The sequence below is a fragment of the Acomys russatus genome, chromosome 23 (genome assembly GCF_903995435.1).
Source record: "Acomys russatus chromosome 23, mAcoRus1.1, whole genome shotgun sequence".
NCBI classification, from domain to species: domain Eukaryota; kingdom Metazoa; phylum Chordata; class Mammalia; order Rodentia; family Muridae; genus Acomys; species Acomys russatus.
In genome coordinates this window covers 4,658,721-4,670,349 of record NC_067159.1, presented here as the reverse complement: position 1 = coordinate 4,670,349, position 11,629 = coordinate 4,658,721, and the positions used below count along the sequence as shown (strand labels likewise).

The 11,629-nt window shown below is 49.4% G+C and overlaps 1 protein-coding gene across 1 annotated transcript in view; it reads left to right on the top strand.

Annotated features, from left to right (window-relative positions):
• Nucleotides 1-3,197: 3,197 nt before the first annotated feature.
• The window catches only part of Atp1a1 (ATPase Na+/K+ transporting subunit alpha 1), a 30,277-nt gene continuing 21,845 nt past the window's right edge, over nucleotides 3,198-11,629 (top strand). The window contains exon 1 of the mRNA XM_051165457.1: nucleotides 3,198-3,410. Coding sequence (XP_051021414.1) covers nucleotides 3,399-3,410 — 12 coding nt within the window. The 5' untranslated portion in view covers nucleotides 3,198-3,398. The remainder of the gene's footprint in view (nucleotides 3,411-11,629) is intronic.

Genomic DNA, 11,629 nt, shown 5'->3' with positions numbered 1-11,629 from the left:
AGCACTTTCTTATGACCTAAGTTAGTGTGTGCCCACTGAAGGAGGTAGAATTAGCCGTGTGAATGATCCCAGTAAGGGGGATGGAGAAGACACAGTGACTGTATGCATGGAGTGGAGTCTCTAGATTTAATGAGATGTATTTTGTGGATTTGGTGCATATATTCCTATTTTCCATTAAGTTAACTTTATCTGTAAAGCCTATTTTGATTTACCATTGAGAGCAATATAGTATTATCTCTTTAAAAAAAAAAAAGAGTTGATGCGTTATGAAGCAGGCAGGAGAAGGATTAGGTGGCTGGCTCTTTGTCCCATCATTCTGGGAGCTAGAAAAGGTACCCAATTACCCAGTGTTTGGGGGTCCACTGTCCATTACTCCCTGAACTGCGGCTTCCTCATCATAAATGGAAGAACATGTGCATCTTTGATTTCTAAAATTTCATTCAGAAATCTCTCCTAAGAATGGGGGCTGGGGGAGATCCCTTTCAAGAAACGACATCCAGTCACCACCTTGGGAGGTGTGTCTCTTACACCTGAGACAGTCACACTTCCATCTTAGCCATGGCTTTTTCTTACTTGGTTCTGTTTTTTGTTTGTTTTGTTTTTCTCGTTTCGACACAGGGTTTCACTGTGTAGCTCTAGATATGCTGGAACTTGCTCTGTAGAGCAGGCTGGCCTCGAACTCATAGAGATCCACCTGCCTCTGCCTCCCAAGTGCTGGGACTAAGTGCGAGAGCAAGCACTGCTGCCACCACCCCAGCCGCCACCCCTGCCACCACTGCAGCCAGTACTGCTGCCTCAGCAGCCACCACCGCCGCAGCCTTCACTATTAATTCTGTACACACATTCACAGCTCTGATTTCAACCAGGCAGGGAGTTTTCCCATTGCTTCTTCCATGGGAAGTTGGTTCTGTGTTCAGACACCAAAGGATGAAGTTCAGTGATGGTTTAAGTTTCCAAATTCAAAGCCAAACTCCTTCAGCCAAGCCACACACAACCACCCCCTCCACCCACAGTTTCCCACTGCCTACAGTTGGAGCCGAGTAAGAAGCGTGGGGCAGGTAAAAACTATTGTATGAAGCCAGGAACAAAATACAGGGTATAATTAGAGGTCTGTAGTTACTTTATCCACCCTTGAATGTAACTAGAAACCGGGAGGGGACTGGGACGAGGGGGGTTGGGGGGGAGGGGATGTCTGCTGAAAGGACATCAGCACTCCATAGCTGCAGCGTAAACAGCTCTGGAGGCTCTTTTTGTTAGTTTGTTTTGGGGTTTTGTATTTTTTTTTTTTTTCAAGACAGAATTTCTCTGTGTAGCCTTGGCTGTTCTGGACTCTCTTTGGAGACCAGGCTGGCCTCGAACTCACAGCGATCTGCCTGCCTCTGCCTCCTGGCTGGGATTAAAGGCGAGGGTCACCAGGCCCGGCTCTGGAAGCTCATTTTGATGAATGATATGAGAAAGGAGACCACGGCCCAGGCTGGTGCTTTCTACATTTTAGTTATTGTGCTTTTTTCCCCATTTAGATCAGGGCCTATATGGGTAATGAATTAATCTTAAACTAAGACCTTCAGTAAGCAAAGCCTCCTGCTCAGTAGCAGTAATCAGGCCAGGCGCTCAGAAACGCAGCCGTCCTTCCTTCTAGCTAACAAACATGCCATTAGCAGGGCTGTGAGCACGGCTCTGGATTTTGAGGTCTTTCCCCCAGAATCCTGGTGTTACATTCTGCTCACAGTTCCTTTGCTCTCTGAGGCCTGAACTGGTGTTATCAAGCCTGTAGATCACCGGAGGAGATAAGAGCGGTGTGCTACATACAGCAGTTGTTTCTAAGAAGTGCTTAGAATTGGTCTGTGGAATGACTGACTGCTAACACTGCGGCGGCTAGTAGTTTGGGTCTTTCTCCTTCCCCTACACCTTCCCTCACTTTTTTTTTTCAAGCCCCACATCCGACGAAGAATTGACACTTGAAGTTGATAGGTATAGATCTAAGGGGTTAACGTTTTTCCTTGCCTCTCCTAAGAGTTTTCCAAAGATGGAAAGCGAGTTTCTCCTCTGAATCCTGCGCTTTCCCAGAGCGCTTGCTTTCCTGACATGGATGATGATGACGATGACGATGGTAGATGATAATAATAATAGTAATAATAACAACAATAACAATGACACTTTTTTTAATGTTGAATTTCTGCCTTTGCAGCCCCTGCGAAGCCGCCGAAATGATAGCGAGAAGCCCCGCCCTCCAACTCTACCAGGCCAAGAGTGGGGTGCGAAGGGATAGGAGTGAGGCTGCTGAGCCCCTCCCGGTAGCCAAGGCTGCCATGGCGGAGGTGGGGCTGTGCTGTAGGGAGGTGCAGAAGTACAGACAGTTTAAAACATCTCCTTCTTGAGTCACCTCTTTTACTAAAGATGGATGTTCTTTTGGGTTTCGGGTTTCTCTACCCTAAAAAGGAGAATCTCTTCGACTATCAGATTAGCATCCCCTCCTCTTTTGACAAGCAGGTTTCACTCATATGGTGCTTTGAATAAATTTCCTTACTGGGTTTTTTTTTTTTTTTTTGTGGGGGGGGGTGGTCTTGAAGGAAAAGAAGGGTTTAGGGCGCGCGCGCGCGTCTGTGTTCTAAAGCATTTCTCTAGCGGAGGAGTGAAAAGGGGTGAGAAGATCCAAGATGAAAGGAGTAAAAGAGAAGGCATCAAGAGCCTGGGGAGTGATCCGCAGACAGGCGCCGGCTCGGATTCCGCAGAGAGGAGTCCCTCGGAGTCACGCAGCTGCGGTCCAAGCCAGGCCCCACGAGATCCCTGACGCTCTAGAAAAACTGAGCAAGTGAGCTAAGCCCCGAATGCGCCGCACTTAAAGCGGACTTTCCGCGCCCTACTCCGTAGGCTGCTCACTCAGGTCCCCGGTGTCCTGCATTAGGGCGCGCTCCGCAGCCCTCGCGAGACCCGGACACGCGCGTCCTGGGACCCGGCGCTCTCCGGCTGGGAGCCCGGGGCTGGCAGGCGCTAGCGCGGTCCGGGCCGGGCGGGGAGGAGTTAGGAGACGGGGGCGGAGCCAGCTGGAGCCGGTGTCAGGTTGCTCCGGTAACGGTGACGTCCACGCGTGGGCGGAGCCACACGCAGGTTGCATATTTTAGGAAGTGAGGAGGAGGCGCGGGCTCGAGCTGCGGCTGGGTCTGGGGCGCGGAGCCTCGGCGGGAGGAGGCGGACACGTGGCAGCGGCGGCGGCAACAGCGGCGGCAGCAGCGGCGGCCTCGGTCCCGGGCGCCGGCCGTCCTACCTCTTTCCTCCCGCGGAAGCCCTAGTTCCCGCCTCTCGGCTCCCCCGGCCCCGCTCTCCCGGCCGGGAGCTGCTCTCTTCTCTTTCTAGTCTTCAGCCACAGGTCCCGGCGCGGGGCCCGCAGCGCCGCCACCATGGGGAAGGGGGTGAGTGTCTAGCGAGCCCGGGACGCGGGAGGAAACGGCTTGGATACTTGGCTCTTTGCAATGGAGGAGCGGGCGAGGGGCGGGCGCTGACCGTAGGCGGCAGGCCGGGAGGAGGAGCACCCGGGGCGGCATCCCCGAGCTGGGCGCCTGCCCTGCCCGCGCCCTCCGGTCGCCCTCACCGCGCGCCTTGCGCTTCCTTTCTCCCTCCTCCCTCCATGCCCAGGGGAAGGAGCGCTCCTCCCCTTCCCCCGGGGAGCTCCGCCAGGGCCCCCTCGCGGTGGCTCTTCTCGCCGCGGCCCGGCGCCGGCGAGGGCAGCCTCCGGGTCGAGCCTCCCTTCTCCTGGAGGCGCTGGGGCTCGGCCAGCTCCCCGCAGAGGCGACCGCCCTCCCCCAAAGGAAAAAAACTGGCTTCCCCTTACGGCAGAGCCAGCCTAGCAAAGCTGGTGCCAGAAAGGGTGTGACTTCACAGCCCAAAGATAGCCTTTAAGGTATACTTTTGAGAGCTTTAAAATGTGCCACTTTCCATAACAGGATGCGCCTTTGGTAACTGGTGGTGTTGTCTTAACGGTGGGGAGGGGTGTGTGGATTTATGTCGGGACGATTCTTGAAGGGGGCCAGGCTGACCCTCCAGGGCCGCTGGGTACAGTCAATCCGACAAAGGACTGGAGCCTGGACGGTTGATAGTGTTAGAAAAGCCATGCGGGTTTCCTGCTCTGTTGTCTCACCACCCAGGAGCGGGTCCAGAAGGGAATGAGGAATCCGGGTACAAACAGTGCTGAGTTCCCACCTTGATTACTCCTATCCACCTCAGAAGAATTAGTTCCTGACCTCAAAACCGCTCAAATCCAGCGGATAAAAATTTACCCGAAATAACCCTGAACATATCAGTTCCTAGGTTGAAAAAGCACCAGACATGAGAATACAGGTGGGAGAGTCCACTCCATCTTCTTCAGGGCTGAGCAAACAGACGGGCTAGAGACACTCTGCAGGTCCTGGGTGTATACTAACATGGGGCCAGCGGGAAGCACATTCTTTTGAGACTAAATAGATTTTGAAGGAGATCATTATAAGACTTGGGCTAGATAGAGAGAGAATAGGGACCCTGGGAGTGCCCAGTGTCGGCTGCTCAGGTTTTGCAGCATCATAGCAAAGAGCCTGTTGCCTGCCTGGCCTCCACTTCCCACGATGGAAAGTATCCTGCCATCTGTTCCTTTAAACCATTTATTCATTAAAGCCCCCTCTTTTCTCTCCTTTCCCCTCAAAAAGTATCTTTGTCAAGTGGACACCTTGAGTGGCTTTTAGGGAGTGTAAAGACAGAGGGAAGGCCAGGAAGGTGAACTGATGTGTTCCAGGTCAAATGGTGGCTAGTGACAACAGGTGCTCAACAGCCTGTTGCTCTCAAGCTTACACGTACCTCTGTCGTTGGGCATCATTTTGTGTACAGAACTCTAAAGTTACCCTCCAGAAGAAATTGGGGGCTTTGCAGTAATAAGTAAACCAGGTAGGTGTTTAAGTCAGAGTTGTGCTCAGAGGCCTGGGTGAGCCTCACATATGCACTGAAGTGGCCCAATAACTGTTCAACTGAGAATTTAGTGGAAGTTCAACCTAAGTGTTTTATGGACCCTAACAAATGGCCAGAGTATGTAGTATTTAGAATATTCTGATGCATTGGATGTTAGGGTGCACGCATGCATTCATATATATATGCACATGTCCCCCCCCCCCAGTGACTTGTGATGGCTGAACTGGTCAGAGGAATATTTCATAATGAAACGTTGGGATTTTTCCACATGGGGATTAAAATGTGGGTGGAGCGATGACTAAAGTCCTGTTGATAATTGGTTAACCAGGAAGCTTAACCGGCAGCTAATTTTTAAGGTCATTCTGATCCCCACCACCACCCGGTTTTCTTAAGTGCCAACTAGGGTCTAGGGGTGGGTAATATTTTCAGGTAATTCTTCCTAGCTTTCACGGGCTAGGTTCTGAACATTTGGTAGGAAAAATGAAGGACCAGCTTGCTGAATCATTCCTGGATAAAATAGGATTTTGTCCCTTTTTTCTTATTGAGTGTTCCTGCCAGTGACTCGCCTTAAATTCTCAATGAGGCCTACCACCCACAACTGCCTAGCTTACCAAGGTACATATCATAATTGTTTAGAAATGCAGGAGACGTTGTTTTAAAGTCTATAAAAGATGGGAGAAGGGAGGGTCTTCCTAGCCTTTCTTTCACTGCAGTTCTGGATTTCGTTTAATATTAACTTAGATACCTAGAAAAGAAACCCTAGCGTATGAGTAGTGATTTAGAGACCAGGCAGGGAAAGAGGTTAGGGTGAAGGTGACACAAGGGGTAACGCCTGTCAGCAGAAATCCTAGTTGTACGGTAACGTTATCAGCTGCCCTTTTGGAGCTAAACTCAAAAGTGTGACTAAATACCCACTGGCTGCTATAAAGCTGGTACTTTAGACTCAAAACACTGTAAGGCAGAGTCCTCACGTGGAAAGTGGCACAGCCTGGCCACGAGCAAGGAAGGAGTTTGCACCACTCACACAGTGGGGCTCGTCGTGGGAAGCCCTGGGGAACAGAGAGAGGAGGCTGTGAGGTTGTTTCCACCTTTTGGCTTGTAGTTATACAGTGTAACAGTTCCCTGCCTGGAAGGTTCTCCACCCCTGTTAAAAGGCAGCTCTTGGCTGCTGCTTGCTGTCTGTTAATTTGTAGCGTTCTCAGCTGGCAAGTTTGTAACAATGGTGACTCACCTTTGGGTGGAAGGGGAGGCAGCTGTTAGAAATGCAAGAATAGAACTCAGCCCCCACCCCATCCCAAAAAGCTTCATAAAGATCCTGTAGAGCGCTTTTTCAGATGAGGGCAAAACCTTAAAATCCCATGTAAGAATAAAGAGTAGGTCCAGGGTTAAAGCAGGGACTTGGCATGCACGTTGCTTCATCTCTGAGCTCTTTGAAACAGAACGCCTGAGGATTACTTAGCAACAAGTGCACAGAGCAGTGACTTTCTCTTCTGGTCAGACTGTTCTTTTAGGATAGCTCAGTGAGAGGGAGGCATTAACTAGCTACACAGCCCTGAAGGAGTTTGTATGAAGAACTAAGTCAAAATTTTGCTTTACTTGAGGACAAGCAGGTTGGGTTTTTTTGTTTTGTTTTGTTTTGTTTTTTAAAGCAAACTCCAAACCTCTGGTTTCTGGCCTGGCCAGATGTAGAGTCCTCGCCCTGGGGATCAAATAGAGTCGCCTATGTACTGTTTGTGGAGTAAGTGCCATGGCAGTGTGTGCAGCTGCCAGGGCTTAGGAGGTCATTAGGACTAGCAACCGAACAGACCTCCGTAAACTGCTGTTCTTCAGTCCCTGGTTCTTTCAAAGCTATGGGACAGTTTTCCTTTGCTCTGAGAAGCATTGAAGAGGGAACAGAATGAGAAATGCTGTTAACTGCTCTTCATTGGTATAACGGGGAGCACTTCTGATCTTTGCCCAACAAGCAAATCCGGTCAGTAGCACCTTAGACTTTCACTTTTCAAGTGAAGATTTTGACAGCGGTCATTTTTAACTTTTTGAAAGTCTCACAGGGAGAGCTAGCCGTTGCTCAGCTAGAACATCAGCGCCCAGGGCCCCCTGCCAGCCAGCAGGCCTGAAGAAGAAATCCGAGTGTCAGATCAGATGGGCTCACAGTAATCAGGGTGGCTGGGTTTGGATAACAAAGCGCTGGGCAGACTGTTTCTCCATTCCTGCCAGCCCTGTCTAATTCTAGATTACTCTGAGGATGTGTCTAGTGGATGCTAATGTGAAGTAAAGGGACAGTCGCAATGCAACACCTTTAAAACTCCTTCATATTGGCTGGGGGGAATGAGGGGAGGGGGATGGGGGGGGGAACAACACACACTAATCAAACCAGGCCTGAACTCTCTCGCCTTGCCTTGAATTGAGAGTGTGAGGGGAAGTGTGTTCCTTGGCTGGAGCCAGAGTGACTGTTCTCTGCATATGACTCACCTCATTACTTGTGCTGAATCTGGTGTCAGGAATTCATAAGATATTCTTAACATGAATTTGTTTGATGTTTGGGGTAACAGATTCTGTCAATGAGAAAAGCAGAATCTCCACCACCACACACATGTACACACGCATTTTCATCCAGATTTGGTTTCCTTTGGGTCCTGAGCCAAAGGGATTTTTTCCCCCTCAGTCCAATAAACCTCACTCTTTAGTTGCTTTGTGGCATTGCAATGAAATATATCTGGGCATTGTCTCTTACCGGGTTTTATTCAAACCTTGTTTGGTAATAGCCATCTCATATTCTCTGTTGGTGGTTTGAAAAGTTGATTGATGGTTGCTCTGGCTTTGTCTTTGAAGCCTTCATTATTTTGGGGACTAGTAATCACTGTAAACGTTTTTTGTCATCCGCGGGCCCTGGTGTTTGTCTTTCCGCTCTGTTATCCTGATGTTATTTGGAGCCTTGGGGCACTCAGGGCGCTCAGCCTCTCTGTTTGCGTCCTTGCACGCTTCCATGGCACCAGGTTGTGTTTCTGTAAGCCTTCGGCGCCTTTGCCTTCTTCAACCCAGCAGTCAGTTGGTTTCCTGGGCTCCAAGCCACCTATTAGAGAGTGATCAGGACTTCCTGGAAGCTCACGAACCCCCCCTCCCCCCTCGTGGTGCTTGTACCAGTTACTACAGTATTCTATTCTCTCTCAAACCGGAGTGATGGGGGGTGGGGAGGGCAGGTGGAGGCTGTTAAAGGGTAAGCAGAAAGTTTTGATTATTTCAGGCTGGTGCTTTTAGTATGTGGGAGAATGAAATACATTTTAAGAGGAAGCAAATCTAAAATACAGTGATTCTTCACATACTTTATACTTTTTTTTTTTCCCCAAATAGTCATGGATACATTGTGTGGCAGGAAGGGTGGATCTGTAGAGTTGTTTAAGAATCCACTAGGGAGGAAGATTAGATGATGTTCCCGTGGGGTGAGGGCACCTAGTGGCTGGGGCCGTGCATGAGCTCATCCCTGTGGCTGATGGGCTCCAGCCCACGTTTAGTAGATACTGAACTGGGTTAGTAGCCTTGCAGGAGCACATTTCCCAACATGTGTGCCTTCGGACGTGAGAGGAGGAGTCTGAGGCCCGGTAGGGGGGTTTGGGTGCCCCCACGGTTGGTTACCTCCTCTGCAGAGAGTTGCTGTTCCAGAAGGGTCACTGTGGGCTGGAGAACAACGAAAGGACCATGACTGTCTCTCCGCTGCCCTCCATTTGCCCACCACCACTACCACCCAGCCCTCAGATCCTCAGCCAGAAAAGATGTACCTAAACTGAAGCTTTTAGGCTTTAGGACCAATTGGAAATGTGGCAAGCTAGGCCAGATTGATACTTTCTTTACAGTATCTCCGAAAGCTGGCTCTATAGGAAGCAAGGAATTGCACTAATGTGTGCAGCGACTGGGTCGTCACAGTGACATTTGTACAGCGCTGTGCAGAGGACCTTTAACAGGCAGAGCTGACTTTGAGGTTTTGATATGACAACATGGAACCTCAAGGGATACTCCCCCCCGTGCCCCCCCCCCCCCCCCCCACTTTGTACTAACAGTCGGCTGAAGTAAGGCAGAGCCTACTGTAGTAACCAGCCGGATCAGCCTGCCTCTGACTTCCCTGCCAAGACAGAGTTTGCCAAATTGAGTTTGAAGGTGCTGTCTCCATAACCCTCTTGGCCAGCTGTGAATTGAGCGACATTTGGAGCAGTTACTTTGCCATGGTTGTAGCTTCTCTTGCTGGTCAAAAGCTTTTGTTCTCAGTTCTGGAAACAATGCATAGGTTGTTTGGTTTGGTTTGTTAGGTACTTTGTTTTCAGATTCAACTAACCAAACTATCAGAATGCCGTAGGTAAGCTAATGGTTATGACGAGGCAGGGAAGTGAGACTGGCTGACTGTTCAAGGACATGTAGCTGGCGGGTGGCAGCACCAGACTGACATGGGACAGAGTTAAAAGCGCCATCCTCTGACCTGCCTAAGGTGAGTGGTGATCTTAGGCTTCCAGGTCCCTTTTGGGCACTTCAGCTGGGATTTCAGAAGTCTGGAAGGGGCCTCCCGAGCTTTCTGGCTGCAGAAGCAGAGGTGTTGGTGGAAAGCGGAAGCCTTAGAAGCCTGCCGCCCGCCCCGCCCCTCCCCACCCCGTGCTAGTGGGAAGGGCACAGAGCGGGGTCGTGCTGGTGCCAGCGCAGTCTGTAAGTGGCTGTCTACTGGGGAGGAAAATCCTTACTTAAATCTCACTGCAGAATGTGTGTGTGTCTGAGAGAGAGAGAGAGAGAGACACACACACAAAGAGAGAGAGAGAGATGGGGGAGTTGAGAGAGGGAGGGAGGGAGGGAGGGAGGGAGGACAGTGCTTTTGTAACCGTGCCTGTGAGTTGTGTGGTGTGTGATCATCGTCTTTATTGTAATAATTGGTAAGTATGCAGCTGTTGTCTACCTTCCCCAATCACATCTCCTCCTGCAAGTGATGAATTAACTGAAGAAGAGGAAGGAACAGTTTCCACTCTAAAAGGTCACAGGGATCTCTTGTTCCCTTAGTGTGAGGACCAGCATGTGCTTTTCAATGAAGTCTTCTTACATATCTGTTTGGTCCTTTGTCCTTCCTGTACAGGATTTTCTCCTTCCACCCACAGCATGTCTTCCTCATGTCCAAAGCCAATGGTAGGGAGTGGAGCCCAGTCCATAGGACACATAGCTTGAAGTAATGTCACAGCCAACCTTGAAGTGTCACATGGAGTAATGCATTGCTGTAACTTCCCAGTTCTTAAATTAGAATGGAAAATGTTAACAACTTAGCTTTCTCCCTTTTAACCAGCTGCCCTTTTGAGGATTTTACAGCCTGTTGAATGCCCCTTCCAGATTTTCCTCAGAGCCACTTAATGGGGCGTCCCTGGAGTCACAGTAACTCTGTTGCTGTGTGGTGCTGAGTGAAGACGTGATCAACATTTTCTAGTTGAGAAAGCAGAAGTTAGATGTATGGTGCTCAAACAAGTGGGAAGAGGGTCACTGAAGTCCATGGAAGGAACACCTCACCATTCCCCCGCTGTGACCTTTGTTTTTAAAAGAAATAAGGAAAATGTTGTCTTACCCACACCACAAACACATACTCTTTCAGATTTGAAATTACGGTTCTCAGTGCCCATAGGAACCTACGGGTCTCTTAATCCACACCAAGAAGAGCTAGCACTGAATTGTCGTTTTACTTGTGGGCAAGAACTGACTAGGACAAGCTGCCCAGTTCTTTTAGACAAACATTGCCTACTTGAAAAATTGAGATTTTGAAGAAGTAGTTTTACATGTTAATACTTTCTGTGTCCCTTTTACAGATGTCTCCATTTAAAACTGTGCCTTAAATAACATGAATTTATAAAGGGGTTTGTAGACTCCCCAGCTTTACGCTCAATAGCTCTAAAAATACAGAGAAAACACTGCTTTTGTAATGGGTGATAAAACTTTGGAAGATGTCCAGGGAGGGCTGGCTTGTGCAGTATTTCTCTTCTCCCTTTCGGGGTGGAAAATGCTGGAAGTCTGAGAGTAACCAAAGCACACAGACTGTGAGGCAGGGGGATTTTACAATACTTCCCAGGTAAGCACGTCTCCATGAAATGTGCACGGTCTATCTGGACTCAACTTTGTAGACCAGGCTGGCCTCGAACTCACAGAGATCCCGCCTGCCTCTGCCTCCTGGAGTGCTGGGATTAAGGGCATGTGTGCCACCACACCTGGCCTGTATTTTAAAAATCTGCTTAAACAGGCCACATATGTGAGACAGAGGGAGCCCTTAGCAGGCATCTCTAAAGTGGCTTTCCCATTAGATATGTAAAGGAATGTGTCTCATCTCTGTTTTTACTCAATACATGTAGTGACTTTTCATCTTGACTCTGGCCCCAGACCTCCACTCAGAGAGGCACTTAGGGCTATAGTTGCTCCACAGCGGAGAGAATGTGAGGAATGTTGACTGTTTTTAGCCTGCTCCACTCTGGACAGATAAGATGAAACTTCAAGTGCCCTGCTCTCAAGGAAGAAGTCATTTGTCAAGTAACACGGTGTTGAATATCGTCACAAAAACCCACATCTCCAACACCTACTAATCTAATCAGGCTTTGTCTTTGGAGCCTTCCAAATTCAAGTGAATGCTATATTTTATTTGTTACTTAACTGTGACCGGAACACGTGCTCTTTTGATTTTATTTCCCTTGGG